The 22,653-nt window shown below is 43.3% G+C and overlaps 1 protein-coding gene across 3 annotated transcripts in view; it reads left to right on the top strand.

The window, feature by feature from the left end:
• Window positions 1–13,886, top strand: part of LOC140396328 (rho GTPase-activating protein 11A-like) — an 84,870-nt gene extending 70,984 nt beyond the window's left edge. For all 3 annotated transcript variants that reach the window (XM_072484840.1, XM_072484850.1, XM_072484858.1), the window contains 3 exons: window positions 7,742–7,847; window positions 9,981–10,128; window positions 11,225–13,886. In XM_072484840.1, coding sequence (XP_072340941.1) covers window positions 7,742–7,847; window positions 9,981–10,128; window positions 11,225–12,945 — 1,975 coding nt within the window. In that variant the 3' untranslated portion in view covers window positions 12,946–13,886. The remainder of the gene's footprint in view (window positions 1–7,741; window positions 7,848–9,980; window positions 10,129–11,224) is intronic.
• Window positions 13,887–22,653: the final 8,767 nt, after the last annotated feature.

Genomic DNA, 22,653 nt, shown 5'->3' on the forward strand with positions numbered 1-22,653 from the left:
CTTTGAGATCACTCTGTCCTGCACCTCTTGTGTCGGGAGCTGCGGGAATTCCCTCACCTGCTGCCTCGCAAAAGCCCTCAGTTGCATATACCTGAATACATTCCCTTGGGGCAACCCATATTTCTCGGTCAGCGCTCCCAGACTCGCGAACTTCCCATCCACAAACAGATCTTTCAGTTGCGTTATTCCTGCTCTTTGCCACATTCCATATCCTCCATCCATTCCCCCCGGGGCAAACCTATGGTTGTTTCTTATCGGGGACCCCCCCAAGGCTCCAGTCTTTCCCCTATGCCGTCTCCACTGTCCCCAAATCTTCAGTGTAGCCACCACCACCGGGCTTGTGGTGTAGTTCCTCGGTGAGAACGGCAATGGGGCTGTCACCATAGCCTGTAGGCTAGTCCCCCTACAGGACGCCCTCTCTAATCTCTTCCACGCCGCTCCCTCCTCCTCTCCCATCCACTTACTCACCATTGAAATATTAGCGGCCCAATAATACTCACTTAGGCTCGGTAGTGCCAGCCCCCCCCCTATCCCTGCTACGCTGTAAGAATCCCTTCCTCACTCTCGGGGTCTTCCCGGCCCACACAAAACCCATGATGCTCTTTTCAATCCTTTTTTTAAAAAAAGCCTTCGTGATCACCACCGGGAGGCACTGAAACACAAAGAGGAATCTCGGGAGGACCACTATCTTAACCGCCTGCACCCTCCCTGCCAGTGACAGGGATACCATATCCCATCTCTTGAAATCCTCCTCCATTTGTTCCACCAACCGCGTTAAATTTAACCTATGCAATGTGCCCCAATTCTTGGCTATCTGGATCCCCAGGTAACGAAAGTCCCTTGTTACCTTCCTCAACGGTAGGTCCTCTATTTCTCTACTCTGCTCCCCTGGATGCACCACAAACAACTCACTTTTCCCCATGTTCAATTTATACCCTGAAAAATCCCCAAACTCCCCAAGTATCCGCATTATTTCTGGCATCCCCTCCGCCGGGTCTGCCACGTATAGTAGCAAATCGTCCGCATACAAAGATACCCGGTGCTCTTCTCCTCCTCTAAGTACTCCCCTCCACTTCTTGGAACCCCTCAACGCTATCGCCAGGGGCTCAATCGCCAGTGCAAACAATAATGGGGACAGAGGGCATCCCTGCCTTGTCCCTCTATGGAGCCGAAAATATGCAGATCCCCGTCCATTCGTGACCACGCTCGCCATCGGGGCCCTATACAACAGCTGCACCCATCTAACATACCCCTCTCCAAAACCAAATCTCCTCAACGCCTCCCACAAATAATCCCACTCCACTCTATCAAATGCTTTCTCGGCATCCATCGCCACTACTATCTCAGTTTCCCCCTCTGGTGGGGCCATCATCATTACCCCTAACAGCCTCCGTATATTCGTGTTCAGCTGTCTCCCCTTCACAAACCCAGTTTGGTCCTCGTGGACCACCCCCGGGACACATTCCTCTATTCTCATTGCCATTACCTTGGCCAGGATCTTGGCATCTACATTTAGGAGGGAAATAGGTCTATAGGACCCGCATTGTAGCGGGTCCTTTTCCTTCTTTAAGAGAAGCGATATCGTTGCTTCAGACATACTCGGGTGCAGTTGTCCCCTTTCCTTTGCCTCATTAAAGGTCCTCGTCAATACCGGGGCGAGCAAGTCCACATATTTTCTATAGAATTCGACTGGGAATCCATCCGGTCCCGGGGCCTTTCCCGCCTGCATGCTCCTAATTCCTTTCACCACTTCTTCTACCTCAATCTGTGCTCCCAGTCCCACCCTTTCCTGCTCTTCCACCTTGGGAAATTCCCGCCGATCCAAGAAGCCCATCATTCTCTCCCTCCCATCCGGGGGTTGAGCTTCATATAATTTTTTATAAAATGTCTTGAACACTCCATTCACTCTCTCCGCTCCATCTCTCCTTCCTCATCCCTCACTCTCCCTATTTCCCTCGCTGCTCCCCTTTTCCTCAATTGGTGTGCCAGCAACCTGCTCGCCTTCTCCCCATATTCGTACTGTACACCCTGTGCCTTCCTCCATTGTGCCTCTGCAGTGCCCGTAGTCAGCAAGTCAAATTCTACATGTAGCCTTTGCCTTTCCCTGTACAGTCCCTCCTCCGGTACTTCCGCATATTGTCTGTCCACCCTCAAAAGTTCTTGCAGCAACCGCTCCCGTTCCTTACTCTCCTGCTTCCCTTTATGTACCCTTATTGATATCAGCTCCCCTCTAACCACCGCCTTCAACGCCTCCCAGACCACTCCCACCTGGACCTCCCCATTATCATTGAGTTCCAAGTACTTTTCAATGCACCCCCTCACCCTTAGACACACCCCCTCATCTGCCATTAGTCCCATGTCCATTCTCCAGGGTGGGCGCCCTCCTGTTTCCTCCCCTATCTCCAAGTCTACCCAGTGTGGAGCGTGATCCGAAATGGCTATAGCCGTATACTCCGTTCCCCTCACCTTCGGGATCAACGCCCTTCCCAGCACAAAAAAGTCTATTCGCGAGTAGACTTTATGGACATAGGAGAAAAACGAGTACTCCTTACTCCTAGGTCTGCTAAATCTCCACTGGTCTACACCTCCCATCTGCTCCATAAAATCTTTAAGTACCTTGGCTGCTGCCGGCCTCCTTCCAGTCCTGGACTTCGACCTATCCAGCCCTGGTTCCAACACTGTATTAAAATCTCCCCCCATTATCAGCTTTCCCATCTCTAGGTCCGGAATGCGTCCTAGCATCCGCCTCATAAAATTGGCATCATCCCAGTTCGGGGCATATACGTTTACCAAAACCACCGTCTCCCCCTGTAGTTTGCCACTCACCATCACGTATCTGCCCCCGTTATCCGCCACTATAGTTTTTGCCTCGAACATTACCCGCTTCCCCACTAATATAGCCACCCCCCTGTTTTTCGCATCTAGCCCCGAATGGAACACCTGCCCCACCCATCCTTTGCGTAGCCTAACCTGGTCTATCAGTTTCAGGTGCGTTCCTGTAACATAACCACATCTGCCTTAAGTTTCTTAAGGTGTGCGAGTACCCGTGCCCTCCTTTATCGGCCCGTTCAGCCCTCTCACGTTCCACGTGATCAGCCGGGTTGGGGGGCTTCCTACCCCCCCCCCCCCCCCCTTGTCGATTAGCCATCCCCTTTTTCCAGCTCCTCACCCGGTTCCCACGCAGCTGTATCTTCCCCCAGGCGGTGCCCCCCCCCCGCCCATCCCCTCTCATACCAGCTCCCCCCTCTCCCCAGCAGCAGCAACCCAGTAATTCCCCCCTCCCACCCGCCCCGCTAGATCCCCCGCTAGCGTAATTACTCCCCCCATGTTGCTCCCAGAAGTCAGCAAACTCTGGCCGACCTCGGCTTCCCCCCCCGTGACCTCGGCTCGCACCGTGCGACGCCCCCTCCTTCCTGCTTCTCTATTCCCGCCATGATTATCATAGCGCGGGAACCAAGCCCGCGCTTCTCCCTTGGCCCCGCCCCCAATTGCCAACGCCCCATCTCCTCCACCTCTCCTCCTCCCCCCATCACCACCTGTGGAAGAGAGAAAAGTTACCACATCGCAGGATTAGTACATAAAACTCCTCTTTCCCCCCTTTTTAACCCCCCTCTTCGCCCCCCACATTCGCCCCACCACTTTGTTCAAACGTTCTTTTTAATAACCCGCTCATTCCAGTTTTTCTTCCACAATAAAAGTCCACGCTTCATCCGCCGTCTCAAAGTAGTGGTGCCTCCCTCGATATGTGACCCACAGTCTTGCCGGTTGCAGCATTCCAAATTTTATCTTCTTTTTATGAAGCACCGCCTTGGCCCGATTAAAGCTTGCCCTCCTTCTCGCCACCTCCGCATTCCAGTCTTGATAAACGCGGATCACCGCGTTCTCCCATTTACTGCTCCGAGTTTTCTTCGCCCATCTAAGGACCATTTCTCTATCCTTAAAACGGAGGAATCTCACCACTATGGCTCTGGGAATTTCTCCTGCTCTCGGTCCTCGCGCCATCACTTGGTATGCTCCCTCCACCTCCAACGGACCCGCCGGGGCCTCCGCTCCCATTAACGAGTGCAGCATCGTGCTCACATATGCCCCGACGTCCGCTCCCTCCGCACCTTCAGGAAGACCAAGAATCCTCAGGTTGTTCCTCCTTGCGTTGTTCTCCAGTGCCTCCAACCTTTCCACACATCGTTTCTGATGTGCCTCCTGCGTCTCCGTCTTCACCACCAGGCCCTGTATGTCGTCCTCATTCTCGGCTGCCTTTGCCTTCACGACCCGAAGCTCCCGCTCCTGGGTCTTTTGTTCCTCCTTTAGCCCTTCGATCGCCTGTAGTATCGGGGCCAACAGCTCTTTCTTCATTTCCTTTTTGAGCTCTTCCACACAGCATTTCAAGAACTCTTGTTGTTCAGGGCCCCATGTTAAACTGCCACCTTCCGACGCCATCTTGGTTTTTGCTTGCCTTCCTTGCCGCTGTTCTAAAGGATCCACTGAAATCCGGCAACTTTCTCCTCCTTTTTTCATCCGTATCCAGGGGGGATTCCCTTCTGGTTTACCGCACAGTGTTTTTAGCCGTCAAAATTGCCGTTGGGGCTCCTATCAAGAGCCCAAAAGTCCGTTTCACCGGGAGCTGCCGAAACGTGCGACTCAGCTGGTCATCGCCGCACCCGGAATTCAATCTTAAAGTAGATATATGATTGCCAAATTGCACAAATGTTCACTAATCTCACTTGCTGAAATTCTGAACCTGCAACCCTGATTTTCTATCCACTAATTTAGTTTAAGATTGGGGACACTGCCCACCATTCTCTGAGTGTCCGCTTAAATCATGGAAAAACCGGGCAGTAGCACAATAACAGATCTTCTTCTTCACTTTGGCATTAGACATGAGCAATAGGAAGAACAATTGCATAAGAAATATAATTGCATAATATTAAAATACGTAAGGTTCGCTTTTTGATACTTTAAATCAAGTCTTTTGACAACGCAATGTGTATCTATCTTTATCTCTTCATATTTAAAATTTTAGTCTATGTGGGCTCCCCATCAGCTTTTCCTATTATAAATTCTTGTATCCACATTTGCAATGGGCAATTTGTACTTTTTTACAGTTTTTACATTTTCATTTTTAGGTTTTAAATTTATTGTTGGGTCTGCTTCAATCTCCATAGCCACTTCCAGGTATTCTGCACTGTACACACTTCTTAGTTTGCCCAGCTGTTGTCTTTCCCCTAACCTCCAACCCTGCTACCAGGCCTCCCATGCTGCACTGCCATTTGTTCCTGCTGACATTAAGTAAGTTTTTGCTTATTACTGCAAATTGAAGGTAAATACAGCCAGCGTGGGAGCCGGTTAGGAGCAAATGAAGATGCATTTGAAACTAACCTCTCTTGCAAGCTCCTCCTCCCCCCATCTAATTCACTGATTGTGTGTTCATCAGTCTGTCTCACTAACGTACTCATTCAAATATAGCACATGGTTTATCGAATTTATAAGTTTCCTGTGAGAAAGCCAAGTGGAAAAATCACGTATCACACGTCAGTGCAGTAACTTTAGTTTTCTAAACTATTCCCCATTAAGTTTAAGACCATTGGTGCAAGTGCCTCCACTCTGCCTTCCTCCTGGCCTTAGCTTCCCAACCACTCACTCCCCGAGCTCTCATGCTTTTTGAAGTATCTCCCTTTACTCTTTTCAAGCTCACTTTTTCCATTAAACCCACCTCCTACTTTTGATCCCTTTCCACACCCAACATGTTCTTGGGTTGTACGTACCTGCTGATTACATACATAATTCCCACTTTCCCAAAACTGTCCTTGTGCTCTACGGCTCTCTCGCTCCCAATAAGTCTTAAGAAGCATTTTTTAAAAAGTTGCCTCAATACCTCTCTTCAACCAAGCTTATATTCGCCTCTTTTTTTTTATCAGTTTGGTGTTTGTTTTCTTTATGCCTATCTGAGAGTTGCCTTGGGTCTTTTTTTAAAACATTAATGCCAAGATGCCATGCAATTATTAATCGATCCCTTACACTTATTAAAATCAAGTCTAATGTTTTGATAGTGGAAATGATTGTGGATGCTTTTACTGGTGTTTCGTATTGTAATTTAGAAATTGCTTTGAGTCTGTTAATTATTTAACCAGTGAAAATTGCAGAGCGTTTGTTTTGATACTGCTGTACTTGGACCTTGCAAGGTTATCGCTGTTACAATTGGAAGATGTTTTTAAGATGACAATGTTCTTCGGCGTGATTGAATGGCCTCTCCAGGCCCGACTCTGGACGCGACATGGCCGTTAAATCTCTCGAGAGGCCTCTCGCAAGATTTGCGGCGCTTGGAGTGCCTAACGAAATCTAACGAGATCTGGATCTCGTCCTCACTGGGCGGGATCCAGATTTGAATACTTACTTGAGCAGTTAGGCCCACTTAAATATGTCCAGATTATCCCACCACCTACTACTTTTGATCCTACACAGGATCGAACACCCTTGCCTGGGAGACCTCGCATGGCTCCGTTTAACACTGGTCCACACTAATGTGGACCAGACGTAACAGCACCTGGGGTGCTCCCCTAGGTCATCGGAGGCCCCCAAGTGATCGGGCTCTGGGCAGGGTGGTACCCTGGCTATCCCGTTGCCATCATGACATTGTGGCGCTGGCAGGGGCACTGCCAGGTTGACTGCCAAGGTTTGGGGCCCGGTTGGGTGCTTCAGGAACCCCAACGGGTAAATTGGGGGGGGGGGGCAGAGATTGGGGTGGCATTTAAAAATGGCACCCCAATCTCTTCCGTCCATTGCACGAAATGAAGGTAGGTGCGACCTTGGTGGGGCGTTGCTTGCCAAGGCCAAAAAAAACAGTCCCGTTTGATGGCGTGTAGTACTCAGTGCTACAGGTGCTGAGAAACATCCCGCTAAACGTGCCAAAACAGGATTCTGTCTTTTATCCTGTTAAATCGCACCCTTCATTTCTACTAACTTAGACCTATTTAGCCAGCCTGTGAATTTGTTGCACGTCAGTATATTCACCAGGTAGGATTTTGTTTTATCCCATTGAGTGTACTCAGAACTTGCTTTTCCCTAAATGAAATCGTTAGCAAGTATTTTAGCCATATTAACCAAGCAAATCTCTTCACTCATTTCATCTGGTTAGTAATGGGACTATTTGAATTGTACTAGTTGCCCTACATTGGAGATCTAGCAGCTCTAACAGCACTCTAGCTCGACACCATCCAGGACAAAGCAGCCCACTTGGTTGCTACCCCTTCCACAAACATTCAATCCCTCCACCACCGATGGACAGATGCACTGCAGTAACTCTATTTTATAACATAGCAGCACCTTCCAAACCCATGACCGCTATCAGTTAGAAGGACAGGAACAGCAGATACCTGGGAACACCACCACCTGGAGGTTCTCCCCCACGCCACTCACCATTCTGATTTGGAAATATATCACTGATCCTTCCCTTTTTCTGGGTCAATATCAGGGAACTCCATCTCTAACTGCACATTGGGTGTACCAACAGATCGGGCATTACAGCAGTTCAAGAAGGCAGCTCACTAGCAGCTTCTGAAGGGGAACTAGAGATGGGCAATAAATGCTGGCCCAGCCAATGACACCCACATCCTGTAAATGAATAAAAAAAAGAGAGAAAGCTGACCAGAAAAGAACAAAAAAAGCTGTTGACAATAGAAATCTGGAATAATTATTTCCCAACATTGACAAAATTCCATAAACATTTAGAATTTATGTCTTGTAGGATGGAGTCTGGAAAAGCTAATTGCTTTTCTCCCAAGCTTAATCGAAAAGGAATGGTTCGCAAATCCTTACGCTTAAGGTTTAGCCTTGGAAAAAACAGAGACTCAGTAAGTAGTTATGTATTAACCATTTTAAATTGGTAACCTATTGGTATGTCTGTTCAATTCGGATGCTCCATGTGCCATCAGGATTTACATATCTCTCTCCAATGCAAGCTATATTGTTGAAAAAACACATTGTTGAAAATTGTTTTGATTTAAATGAGAAGCCTAATTGGAGCCTGCTCTATGATTAATGCCGAAATGCTCCTCTCACTATCCATCATAAAGTAAAAGTCCATGTTTTTAAAAAAAACTGATTTACAATGTTGCCTATTGCTAATCAAGGGTTTGTTGTGCCAAATTGATTATACCGTATCTATTTGTTATACTAAGATAATATTATACAGACCCGTTTGATGTTAGTTCCCCTGCTAATGCCTCATTTTCAATATATTTGTGATCAGCCAAAGTCCAATTTGTGTTCCCCTTGCTTCCAAATGTTTTTGGTATATCGCTTTGCTTTAGTGTTAAGATCTGTGCTCTTGATTGAAAACAGATTGCTCAGTTAAAATGGGTATATCTGGATCTCTTGATCTGGTTGGTAGTATTCTACATTAAATTAGGCTGGCAAGTATCAAGATTGGAAAGTTAAAGGTTATTGGTGACGTTCAATAAGTATTTGATGTACAAATAGATTGCTGTAAGATGGATGACATTTCCTTGTATGGCATTAAAAGACTAATGGATCCCAGAATTTAATTTTTGAGGGAAATGCTGTTGCCAAATCATTGTGGTTTTTTGTCTAGTTTGAGGGAAATTTATTTTATAACATAGCAAATGCATGTCTTTTGGCCTGACTCTGCTGCCTGCACATTAAGGGAGTGGGGAGGGGAAAGAGAGATGGGCACATACTTTTAATACCTAGAAGTATACTGAAAACATTTTTAGAATTGTGCTCATTATATTCAAGCAAATTTTTTTTAAATTTTTTAAAAACTCGACTGGGCAGTACAATTGCACTTCTGGCATTTTAAAATGCGCAACCTCGTTAGTGTGAAAATGTAGCTTAATTCAGTTGAGATTGATTGAGGCTTTGATGCATCTTTAAAGCTCCAGATTTTTGTTTTATTGCAAAAAAACCCTCTTGCTATCAAAGTGCTAATGGCCCTTGCATCTTAATTTTTGATGTGCAATTTACATTTGCTTGTGTTGCTAAATGTTGAAGTTCAATGCTGACAAATTAATCGGTACATTTCTGGATCTATAGATTACAAGGCTATAATTTTTAGAATATACAAAGAATTCAAAAAGCAAAGGATCTTATTTATACACAGGCCCAACTTTTGCAGGCAAAAGTTCTTGCTGTTCATTTCACAGACTGCTGTGCACAACGTTTGGTGGGTTTTTCAGCAGCACCTTTCTCTAATCTGGCATCTAATCTAGTGCGTCACCCTCTAGGACACTACAGTATGTATGAGCTGGGCAAGAAACAGCAATGTTCTTTAGCTAATCAGATGGAAGAATCCTTCACTGAAACATCCAGAGTCTAAACCAGAAAACATAAATTAGGTTTAAATCATGTACAGAAAGCAAAACAAAGATTATGAACGAAATGTGCGTATTAAGAGGGGTAAAAGATTAACAGAAAATAATCTCCATCACTAACCTCCGAAGGAATGAGACTGCACATTTTTTCAATTTTCAGGGCCAAAGCCATTATTTGGCAGTGATCGTTACCAGTGATCACACCATTAAAAAATCATTCACTCTTCTATGCACCTGCCTAAATTTTTATGGTCTCTGTAGTGGGAAACTAATGGATAGATACTTAAAGTTCATGTCATTGTATTCTTTAAATGCTGAATCTGTATGGAGTGGGGGAAGAATGGGGTGTCTCTGACTACACCCAGACTTTGATATTTAAATATGCTTGCGTAGATGCCTGAAGCTGGTGTCCAATTAACTGCATATGGCTCTGAGCACTGTTAGTCTCATTGGTATTATTACTGCAAAGTCTGGGCCAAAGTATACTTCTGGCTTACACAAAATTTGTGTAATATCCCAGAATGTTCCATTACTCTTTGACAGAAGTTATTTAGAAATAGTTCTGCTGGTACACAAGCCAGTATTTTAACCTTGGGTTATATACAGTGCATTGTTTCAAGTTAAATGTTATATGAATATTTTAATTTTGCACAGAATACCTTGCCATCTGGAGGCCCAGTTCCAAATGGATCAGAAAACATTGGCTGGCGACTTGCAAATCAGCGTGACGTTCACAACTACAATTGGTTCTCAGCGGAAGATCTCCCATTTGCCCCAGTTGTAAGACACAGAGATACAAAGGGTAAATGTTGGTAAAATTCCCCACTTATTTCATCATGCACCTCCAATACCTAGCACGATGGGTTTGGGAAAGTCATGTGCTGAGCACAAAAATGTAGATAAGGTGGTGTTGCAAGTAGTTTCCTTATTGTGTAAGACCCCAGATCTTTATTTTTTGGGGAGTTTTATTTATCCCCGGTTGAAAAATTGTTACTCCTTGAGTTGGACCTTTTTACGGCTACAATGTTGTTGTTAAGTACAACTGTTCTTTTGTTTTGGGGATGGAATCCAATCCAGCTCAGACTAATTAAATGGAAGTCTCTTCCACAAGAATCTTAAGTGAAAAGAATTTAAGGCCTTTTAACTTTCTGCACAGTAGGTGTGGATTTGGCACACACCATTGTCGATAGCTTTTCATATTTTGCGCTTTATTGCTATTTGGTCAGGTACACTGGAAAAATAAACATTTTGAGGTTTGGACATTTGAGGGAACTTTACTCCATGTGCAGCAGACTCTTGATCTGCAAGTGTTTAATGTTGACACTAGGAGGTGGAGGGAGGGTTTTGACATGGGGGGGGGGGGTGAAATTGAAGCTGTGGAGGTTATAGTTCAGGTGCATCAGCAAGGCCGGCTTCAACCCGCCAACGTCCAGGTGTTGTTGAGTTAGGAATAGGGCAGGCACCTGATGTGTTCCCAGATGGTAGGTTGGCAATTCAAATATGTTAGTGAGGCTGGAGACCTCCGATTTTACCTACTTTGCAGGTTTAACTGCCTTTTAAGAGGGGATATCCTATTAGCAAATGTGAATTTTCTTTCAGCAGTAAAAAATATTTAAAATACTCAACCCAAAAGGTTCCTTCTGGTCTCATAATTAACTTAGTTTTATTTGCATAATGGTGCACCATTACTCATTAACATTCAAAGATAGAAATGAAGATTGCTGTGCTAAATATGATACCATGCTTCCAGTATGGTAGGTCTTTTAAACTGCTCATGATTCCTGGCTACATAATATGTGAGATGCATCTTCGAGGTTCCGTGTTCTTTTCCATTCCTCCTTGTGCTGGTGCATCCAATTTAAAACTGGGTTTCATGATCACTCTTTGTTTCCTTTCAGCCTCAAAGCGCATAAGTAAATCAGAAGAAAATCTTCTCACTCCAAAGTGCACTAAAGATATTCACAGAATGTCGTGGAATGGTGCCAGTCCTACAGAGTCGCAAGTAATTTGTAGCCATTCCAATATGGAAACTCCATTAGAGTGTTACCTAAATTCTGGAAGTTATCAGTCAGAGCCTACACTCGTCATTGGAAAACCACCCACCATACCAGGGGATTTCCAGAATCAATGTGCAGCTCACAAAAATGGTAGCAGAAATAGTGGAGATTCTTTAGGTGAGGGTGCAAACATTGGAACTGGAGAAACTGTGTTGAAAATTAAAAGCACATGTTCTGAATCAGGGAGTGACATGTGTTCAATTATTGGAGAACATCAACCATCAACTTTGAATAATTTGTGTAAAAGTGACTTGCTTTTCCAGCAGATTCAAAATGTGGCTGCCCCTCAGAAACCTGATAACACATTTAGAGATCTGTCAGATCAAAAATGTTCCTGCTCAGAATTGCCATCCCAACAAGTTTCTGAAATAAAGCATCAAAATGCCAAAATAGCTTCCTGCTCAACAGACATGATCATAACACATGGCATGAACAGTAATCGAGATTGCATTAGTAATTTGGATCAGCAAGATGTTAATGGAGCTGCAGTTCTACAAGACAAAAACGTGCCTTTAGATGCCGATCATAGTAACCTAAACAAAACCCCAAAATCCTTTAAGTGTGTTACAGTATTTTCATTTACCGGACAGCCATCTCCTGATCAGCTGCCATCAAATGATAAAAAATTGAAAGAACAAAAGGAAAATACTATTCCTGTAGAAAAGGTAACTGTGCCAAATTCTGGTGGCCCCAGTGATAATCACCATCCCTCTGAATTGCACCAGCCTGTGCTCTTACATAATAAATTGGAACCTACTTTAGATAAGATAGATGACAGCTCACTGTCTAGAGATGGAACTCGAGCATTAGAATTCCCTTCAAAGATACATACTTTGGATGTTCCTTTGAGGAAGGTTTCAGATGAAGTTGTGAAGGAGACTGAATGTGATCGTCACAAAGTGGTTGAACATATTCAGTGGTTCAATAGTCTTTCATTAAATGATCAGAATCCAAGACACAAAACTGTCCAATCACCTTTAAAGTTCAAGCGTATCCCAGTTCGTCAGTCTATTAAAAGGATGAATTCATTATTGTATGGAAATGACAAATCAGCAACAGGGACCAGATCATGTAAAATTGCAGTTGGCTCTACAATGGTTAAGTCAGTAAGTCATAAAAGTGCTCCGTCATTTAATCCAAATTCATTTTTGTTCACACAAAATACAGATGTAAAGCAGGGTAAACACCGAACTGATGTACACCAAAATAATTTACCTGTTGAAGGATTTTGCAAAACCAAACCAGCATCACAAACCCAACATTCTGCTGCCTTTCAGCAAGAGTATTTAGTTAGACAGCAGAAGAATTCATTTGATCAGAATATTAGCCAGTCAGTTTTTGAAGATTTGACTAATGGAAAAATGTCAAGAATCCATCAAGTTGATTGCGTGCTGCCAAATCATAGTGTAATTATTGAAAAAGCGTCTTGTGTAACTCCAGAAAAATCCATTTGTAACTCCATGTTGCATAAAGTTGCAGAAAAAGAGAAACATCGTTACAAAGGTTCACCAAAGTGTCCCATATCATCAGCAAAACTCTCAACTAAAGCCATAGACCTATAAATGTGTGTGGGATGAGATAGTTTTGTTATTCATTGCTGCTGTTTGATGTCTCTAATTGCACAAGTTGAGCTCCTAAAATTAGCTTCAACATTGATATTCAGGTTATAAGTACTTGGAATGCTGGAAATTGATAAAAACTAAATTAAGTAACTATTTTGTAAAAGTATGCATTTCAGTGTTGTGCTGTGGTGTATGCCATAACTGAGTTCATGCCCTTTGCTTTGAATGGTATCAGGCAACTAATAATTGTCATATTTTGTGGCGGCAGTTTTCTTATAACTAAAGTTTGTTTTTTATTTTCTTAATGCTTTTTTAAAATTCACTACTGAGTAAATCTCTAAGGCTTGTTAATATTTAACTTAGTGGAATGATGGAGAATTGAAAATCATTTTGCAACTTAAATGTAAAGATTTTAAAGTAACGAATCATTGTAAAAATTCACCTGCTTCCCAATAGTGTCCAAAATTGTGCTAATGTGTATGGCAGGTTGACTAGCTAGGCTGGATTTTTGTTTTCTCATGCTGATTCTGTTTAAAAAGATTTCTCACTGTACATTGAAATCTCTTCTTCTTCCAGAAATCCCATTAAGCACCTTTAGTTTATTGTACTGTAATTTTTAATGCAGTATATTGTACTGTAGTTTATATTCATTTAAAATGAACAGAATATTTTAAGTTGTACTCTATAAATTAAGATTAATGTGCTTATTATGAAATACACATGTAAAGTTGACTGTCTCAACTTGTTACTACCAATCCTATAGGGTTGGGTTTAATTTAATACTACGTGTTCCAACAAAATCATTGTCGGTTGATTTGAGCATAAATGTAAACGTTAAGAAATTGTTCACGCATTCTCTGAAATGTATTTGAGCATATGTGTGTATGTTTACAGCATTTGACTTCAGCGGAGCAGAAATTGAAATAAACTATTCCCTTCTATTTGCAGTCCAATTGTTTTTAAAATATTGTGCTGGTTTGCAGTGCAGTTGAGGAGAATGTAGGATAAACAAAGCCAGAGCTTACTGGATGACAAAGGAATTAGTAGGTAAGATGAAACCGAAGAAGGGTGCGAATGGCAGATTTAAGGAATTTGATGTTGAACTTGACAAAGGAATAGACAGCGAGACTGGTCAACTTGTAACAAGTCAGAAAGATTTATTAAGAATAAAACTTTAATAAAACTAGGCAGTAATTTACCAGCTTTACTTCCCATAGTTTTAACCATGGACAGCAGAGCATGCCATGGATTGTCACATGGTCTTCCCTTGTTTATCATATCTTTCACGCTTCTCTCAGGTTAACGCTTGGTCTCCGTCGCTGTGATTACAGTCTTTGGCTCAGTCCTTCTATACAGCTTCCAGTGCCCGAGTCTACTTGATGGGATTAAGTTAATCCTGGCCTTTACCAAGATGATGCGATTTATACATTCTGTCAGTTACAGATCAGTTCAATCTGTCTTTGTGGTTACACAAGTCATTATTTTAAGGCAGCGTGACCAATTTCCAGTAAATGGTGTTTTTAGTCAACAATTTAATCCAGAGCTAAAGATTCACCATTTAAAATCAAATATAAATTTGATTTTCCCACAAAGATGTCTAGTTGATAATACAAGTGTGAACCACCCGAATTATAGAACATACTCTTTTTTTCACCCTTGTGTATGAAAAGAGACGGGCAGTTAACATAAAAGTGAAGCCAAATGTCATCTTTAGCACATAAATAGTAAACGAGGAGTGGGACCGATTACGGGCCAAAGAGTTAATTTTCACATGGAGGCAGTGGGCATGCTGAGGTACTAAATGAAAACTTTCCGTCTGTATTTACAAAGGAAAAATATGCTGCCCAAGTCATTGTGAAAGAGAAGGTAATTGAGACACTAGATGAGCTAAAAATTGCAAAAAACAAACACATACACGCATGACGCCTATTTCAACTGAACAAAATAGGTGACAGCCATTCTTTGGCTCGGGCAATGCTTTGACCAATCCAAATCAACCTGCCTTTTGTTTGATTTTAAACAAAGTTTAGTAGTTCACTGTCAGTCATCCATTAACTGGTTCATTTTCCATGACAATGCTTCAACCAATCAGAGTCCACTTGTCAACCAATCAGCACTTTCTTATGAAGTATAAATTGTTGTTTCTTTACATTTGGTATTCATGTAAATATCCTGGCGAGTGCAAGACAAAACACTTTGATGTCTTTTTTCAGCAATACCCAAAGATGAGGTATTAGAAAGCTGGCTGTATTAAGTTGATAAGTCACCAGACCCAGAAGAGATGAGTCCATTGATACTAGGGAAAGTAACAGTAGAAATTGCAGAAGCACTGACCACAACCTTCTAAGCTTGCTTGGATCAAGGGGTGGTGCCAAAGGACTGGAGAATTGCAAATGTTAAGGATAATGACAGGTCAGTCAGTTCAACCTCAGTGGTGGGAAAACTTTGCGAAACAACCAGGCGAGTGTGCATGAGGAAATGTTTATGAATATCTCTTATGTCCACAGAAAAATTACAGGAAACAAGATCGAAATAAGGTGCTAAAGAAAGTCTTCTGGTTTTATGCGACTAAATTTATAATTAGGTGCAAGGTGATAAAGTAAGTTGATGAATAAACTTTGTACTGTGTACAATCAGTAGAGGGTATGAAATGGCCATTTCTGGATAGGCTGACTCCAGTGCAGAACTGAGGGAGTGCTGCACAGTTGGAGGTGTCTGCCACCTTGGGGGGGGGGGGGGCTGCATAATAAATAGATCCTGCAGCAATATTTTGAAGAAGAATAGGGGAGTTGTCCCCAGTGTCCTGACCAACTCTCACGCAGCAACCAACTTCACACAAGCACGAGCTAGTTATTTATCACATTGTGTGTGAGACCTTGGTGTGTCCTCATTGGCTGTCGCATTTCCTATATGAAAGCCGATTAGTCTTCTGCATTGTGAAGATTCTGTGAATGCAGTGGCAACACTTCAAAAGTGCTTCAATAGCTATCATGGACTTTGGGACAATGAGGTTGTGAAAGGCACTTTTCTTAAGGTCAATTATATATGAAAGCATTATTTTGATTAAGATGCCTCATGTGGCTGGCTTAAGGTTTTCCTTCTATATATAATAATTGAGGGTGGAGGGTGAAGTTAGACAATAGTGCAATGAGAAGGAAAGGGTTATTAAAAGTTTTATAATGTTTCAAGAATACTTGAAGTCAAAAACATATGTTTGTTATTTTGTTCAATTTTTTTAAAGTGTGCCAACTGTGCTGTCCAAGTTTAGTGCAAGTATTAGGTACTCTCTTGAGACAGTCCAAATGTGAGCATTTTAAAAAGAATTTAAGAGAAGTAGAGTTTATGGGGTAGAAATTTACCTCGATTGACTGCCCATTCTACACAGCACTGATCGTTAGTTCCATTGACTGCAAAGAAATTATATATTGGGCACGGTGTATAAGGGGTGACATACTGCCTGTTATGCGCCACTCCAGATTAATTCTGATCGCTATCTATTTTCTCCTAAATTGCCATAGTAGAAAATGATTCCTTCTGTGCTGTAAATCAATCTGATTTAACATCTAGTGAGATTTTTATACATAGAAACATACTTAGGAAAATAGAAGCAGAAATAGGCCATTCATCCCTTCAAGCCTGCTCCATCATTCATTACGATCATGGCTGATCACATTCAATACCCTGATCCGGCCTCTCTCTCCTTTCCCCCCCCCCCCCCCTTTCCCAAATATCCTTTTAGCCCCAAGGGCCACATCTAATTCCTTGTTGAAATCACAATGTTTTGGCCTCAGCTATTTCTGTGGTAGTGAATTCCACTGATTCACTACTCTCTGGGTGAAGACATTTTTCCTCACCTCAGTCCTAAAAGGTTTACCCCTTATCTTCAAACTATGACCCCGAGTCTGGACTCCCCGCCATCGGGAACATTCTTTCTGAATCTACCCTGTCTAATCCAGTTGGAATTTTATATGTTTCTATGAGATCCCCTATCACTCTTCTAAACTTCAAAGAATATAATCCTAACCAATTTAGTCTCTCCTCATATAACAATCCCACCATCCTAGTAAACGTTTGCTGTACTCCATCCATAGCAAGAACAGATAAGGACACCAAAACTGCACATAATTGGTGTGGCCTCACCAATGCCCTATACAATTGCAGTCAAACATCCCTATTCCTATCAAATTCTCTCGCGATGAAGGCCAACGTACCATTTGTCTTCTTGACTGCCTGCTGTATCTGCGATTACTTTCAGCGATTGATGCACGAGGACACCAAGGTCTCGCTGAGTATCCACCTCTCAATTTACACCCATTCAAATAATAATATGCCTTCCTATTTTTGCTACCAAAGTGGATAGCTTCACCGTTATCCACCTGCTACTGCATATGCCCACTCACTCAACCTATCCAAATCACATTGAAGCATCTCTGCATCCTCCTCCCAGCTCACCCTCCCACCAAACCTTGCATCATCTGCAGATTTGGAGATAATACATTTAGTTTTCTCGTCCAAACCATTATATAATGTGAGCAGTTGGAGTCTTAGCACAAGTCCCTGCGCTACCCCATTAGTCTCTGCCTGCCAATCAGAAAAAGACCCATTTATTCCAACTCTCTGTATGTTTCTCTGTTTCCTGGCTGCTAACCAGTTTTCTATCCATCTCAGGACGTCAACCGCAATCCCATCCGTTTTAAGTTAATATAGTAATCTGTTACATGAGACCTTCTCGAAAGCCTTCTAAAAGTAAATAAACCACATCCACCAGTTCTCCCTGGTCAATTCTATAAATACATATTCAAAGAATGTCAGTAGATTTGGCAAGCATGATTTCCCTTTTGTAAGTCCATGCTGACTTTGTTTGATTATACCACTGTTTTCCAAATGCTGTGCTATGAACCATAAGACCATAAGACATAGGAGCGGAAGTAAGGCCATTCGGCCCATCGAGTCCACTCCACCATTCAATCATGGCTGATTTCAACTCCATTTACCCGCTCTCTCTCCATAGCCCTTAATTCCTCGAGAAATCAAGAATTTATCAACTTCTGTCTTAAAGACACTCAACGTCCCGGCCTCCACCGCCCTCTGTGGCAATGAATTCCACAGACCCACCACTCTCTGGCTGAAGAAATTTCTCCTCATCTCTGTTCTAAAGTGACTCCCTTTTATTCTAAGGCTGTGCCCCCGGGTCCTAGTCTCCCCTGCTAATGGAAACAACTTCCCTACATCCACCCTATCTAAGCCATTCATTATCTTGTAAGTTTCTATTAGATCTCCCCTCAACCTCCTAAACTCCAATGAATATAATCCCAGGATCCTCAGACGTTCATCGTATGTTAGGCCTACCATTCCTGTTATCATCCGTGTGAATCTCCGCTGGACCCGCTCCAGTGCCAGTATGTCCTTCCTGAGGTGTGGGGCCCAAAATTGGTCACAGTATTCTAAATGGGGCCTAACTAATGCTTTATAAAGCTTCAGAAGTACATCCCTGCTTTTATATTCCAAGCCTCTTGAGATGAATGACAACATTGCATTTGCTTTCTTAATTACGGACTCAACCTGCAAGTTTACCTTTAGAGAATCCTGGACTAGGACTCCCAAGTCCCTTTGCACTTCAGCATTATGAATTTTGTCACCGTTTAGAAAATAGTCCATGCCTCTATTCTTTTATCCAAAGTGCAAGATAACGCACTTGCCCATGTTGAATTTCATCAGCCATTTCTTAGACCACTCTCCTAAACTGTCTAAATCTTTCTGCAGCCTCCCCACCTCCTCCATACTACCTGCCCCTCCACCTATCTTTGTATCATCGGCAAACTTAGCCAGAATGCCCCCAATCCCGTCATCTAGATTGTTAATATATAAAGAGAACAGCTGTGGCCCCAACTCTGAACCCTGCGGGACACCATTCGTCACCGGTTGCCATTCCGAAAAAGAGCCTTTTATCCCAACTCTCTGCCTTCTGCCTGACAGCCAATCGTCAATCCATGTTAGTACCTTGCCTCGAATACCATGGGCCCTTATTTTACTCAGCAGTCTCCCGTGAGGCACCTTATCAAAGGCCTTTTGGAAGTCAAGATAGATAACATCCATTGGCTCTCCTTGGTCTAACCTATTTGTTATCTCGTCAAAGAACTCTAACAGGTTTGTCAGGCACAACCTCCCCTTACTAAATCCATGCTGACTTGTCCTAAACCGACCCTGCACTTCCAAGAATTTAGAAATCTCATCCTTACCAATGGATTCTAGAATCTTGCCAACAACCGAGGTTAGGCTAATTGGCCTATAATTTTCCATCTTTTCCCTTGTTCCCTTCTTGAACGGGGATTACAACAGCGATTTTCCAATCCTCTGGGACTTTCCCTGACTCCAGTGACTTTTGAAAGATCATAACTAACGCCTCCACTATTTCTTCAGCTAACACCTTTAGAACTCTAGGATGTAGCCCACCTGGGCCCGGGTATTTATCAATTTTTAGACCTCTTAGTTTCTCTAGCACTTTCTCCTTTGTGATGGCTACCATATTCAACTCTGCCCCCTGACTCTCCTGAATTGTTGGGATATTACTCATGTCTTTACTGTGAAGACTGACGCAAAGTACTTATTTAGTTCCTCAGCTATTTCCTTGTCTCCCATCATTAGATTACCAGCGTCATTTTGGAGCGGCCCAATGTCAACTTTTGCCTCCCGTTTGTTTTTAATGTATTTAAAGAAACTTTTACTATCATTCCTAATGTTACTGGCTAGCCTACCTTCATATTTGATCCTCTCTCCTTATTTCTCTCTTTGTTATCCTCTGTTTGTTTTTGTAGCCTTCCCAATCTTCTGACTTCCCACTACTCTTTACCACATTATACGCTTTCTCTTTTGCTTTGATGCATTCCCTAACTTCCTTTGTCAGCCATGGCTGCCTAATCCCCCCTCTGATAACCTTTCTTTTCTTTGGGATGAACCTCTGTACTGTGTCCTCAATTCCTCCCAGAAACTCCTGCCATTGCTGTTCTACTGTCTTTCCCACTAGGCTCTGCTCCCAGTCGATTTTTGTCAGTTCCTCCCTCATGCCCCTGTCGTTACCTTTATTTAACTGTAACACCTTTACATCTGATTCTACCTTCTTTCTTTCAAATTGCAAATTGAATTCTACCATATTATGATCACTGCCTCCTAAGTGTTCCCTTACTTTAAGATCTTTAATCAAGTCTGACTCATTACATAACACTAAGTCCAGAATGGCCTGTTCCCTCGTGGGCTCCATCACAAACTGTTCCAAAAAGCCCTCCTGTAAACATTCAATGAATTCCCTTTCCTTGGGTCCACTGGCAACATTATTTACCCAGTCCACCTGCATATTGAAGTCCCCCATGATCACTGTGACCTTGCCTTTCTGACATGCACTTTCTATTTCGTGGTGCATTTTGTGCCCCCGGTCCTGACCACTGTTAGGAGGCCTGTACATAACTTCCATTATGTTTTTTTTGCCTTTGTGGTTCCTCAACTCTACCCACACAGACTCCACATCATCCGACCTTATGTCGTTTAGTGCTATTGATTTAATTTCATTCCTAATTAACAAAGCAACTCTGCCCACCTCTGTCTTTTCGATAGATTGTGAATCCCTGGATGTTTAAATGCCTGTCCTGAACCCCCTGCAACCACGTCTCTGTGATGCCTACCACATCATACCTGCCATCACAATCTGGGCCACAAGCTCATCTACCTTGTTCCGTACACTGCGCACATTTAAATATAGCACCTTTACCTCTCTATTGACCGTCCCTTTTTGTTTTCTTAGTGTGGTGGATCTTGGTTTACTCCTTTCATACACTGTGTCATATTTTGTGGGATGGGGACTATCGTAACCTCTCCTGAGTTTTATCTTTTTGTGCTTTTTTTGTATTCCTAAGCAGCTACGCTTCCCACTGATTACGTCACCTCTTGGTTCCCTGACTTTCCCTTCCCGCCCCCCAATCTCTAGTTTAAAGTCCTATTGACCACCCTATTTACTCTTTTCGCCAGAACACTGGTCCCAGCTCGGTTCAGGTGGAGACCATCCCAACGATATAGGTCCCCGTCCCGTCCCAAAACTGATGCCAGTGTCTCATGAAAAGGAACCCTTCTTTCCCACACCACTCTTTCAGCCACGTGTTAACTTCCCTTATTCTTGCCTCCCTGTGCCAATTTGCACGTGGCTCGGGCAGTAATCCGGAGATTATGACCCTTGAGGACCTGTTTTTTAATTTGAATCCTAGCTCTTTATAATCTCTAAACAGGTCCTCTTCCCTAGACTTGCCTATGTTGTTGGTACCGACATGGATCACAACAACTGGATCCTCCCGCTCCCTCTCCAGTATCCTTTCAAGCCGGTCAGAGATGTCCCGCACCCTAGCACCGGGCAGGCAACATACCATGCGGGACTCTTTATCCTGCTCACAAAGGATACTATCTATCCCCCTGATAATAGAATCCCCTACAACTACAAATTGCCTATTTACTCCCTCCCCTTGAATGGTGTGCTGAACCATGGTGCGTTGGTCAGCTGACTCATCCTTCCTGCAGCCCTGTTCGCCATCCACACAGGGAGCAAGTGCCTCATACCTGTTGGACAGGGTCAAGGGCTGAGGCTCCTGAGTTCCTGACTGCTGGTTCCCTTTACCTGCCTGACTTGCAGTCACACCCTGCTGTCCCTGGCCACTGGCAGGATTTAAACTACTTACTCTGACAGGTGTGACTGCCTCCTGAAACATAGTGTCCAGGTAAGTCTCCCCCTCCCGGATGTGCCTCAGTGTTTGAAGCTCAGACTCCAGCTCATCAACTCGGAGCCGGAGCTCTTCGAGCAGCCAACACTTACTGCAGATGTGGTCGCTGCAGCTCGCAATGGGATCTGCCAGCTCCCACATCAAGCAGCTCAAGCACATCACCTGACCAGCCATCACTAATTAATTAATTGGTTTAATTTAAGTTTACGAGTTTAGCTGTGTTTTTTTAAAATTTGGGGCAGATTTGCTATCAACCAATCAGATCACAGCTTCCCTCTGACGTCACTTTTGGAAGAAAAAAAAAACTGGAAAACAGGAAGTTACCGTTAGGTTTTTATACTCAGAGACTGCTCCTCCTCCGAACGGCTCCCGAAATTAGGCCCGAAGAAAACGAGAGAACAAAACAGTAGGGAAAAAGCACCTTCTCCCACTCTTCACCGAATTACCTCACTGCACCAAATTACCAAATTCTCTCTCTGTCTGTGTCTCACTCACTCAGGCTGTGTCTCCTTGACCAGCGCAATGCTTACTAAGTGCGCTTTCTGTCTGTCTTTTATATAGACTTTAGGATGACTCACACTGCATTCTTCTCTTTGAAGTTTTAGTGTGTAACTTTGTGCCCCTTAACAGGCCTCAGGTGACTGCCAGATAACTGCCTCTCAGCAATTAGGGTGGGGGCAGCTTCAGCCAATAAGACACTAATTTACACTGCAATTTTAACTGAAAAACAACAAAATTAGATTAACCACTTACCTTTCCTGGTTACCTCACTGCACCAAATTACCAAATTCTCACTCGGTCTGTGTCTCACTCACTCAGGCTGTGTCTCCTTGACCTGCGCAATGCTTACTAATGTGCGCTTTCTGTCTGTCTTTTATACAGATTTTAGGTTGACACACTAAAACTTCAAAGAGAAGAATACAATGTGTACCGTTGTGCCTTTCGTTCG

Source organism: Scyliorhinus torazame, chromosome 2 (genome assembly GCF_047496885.1).
Source record: "Scyliorhinus torazame isolate Kashiwa2021f chromosome 2, sScyTor2.1, whole genome shotgun sequence".
Classification (NCBI taxonomy): Eukaryota; Metazoa; Chordata; class Chondrichthyes; order Carcharhiniformes; family Scyliorhinidae; genus Scyliorhinus; species Scyliorhinus torazame.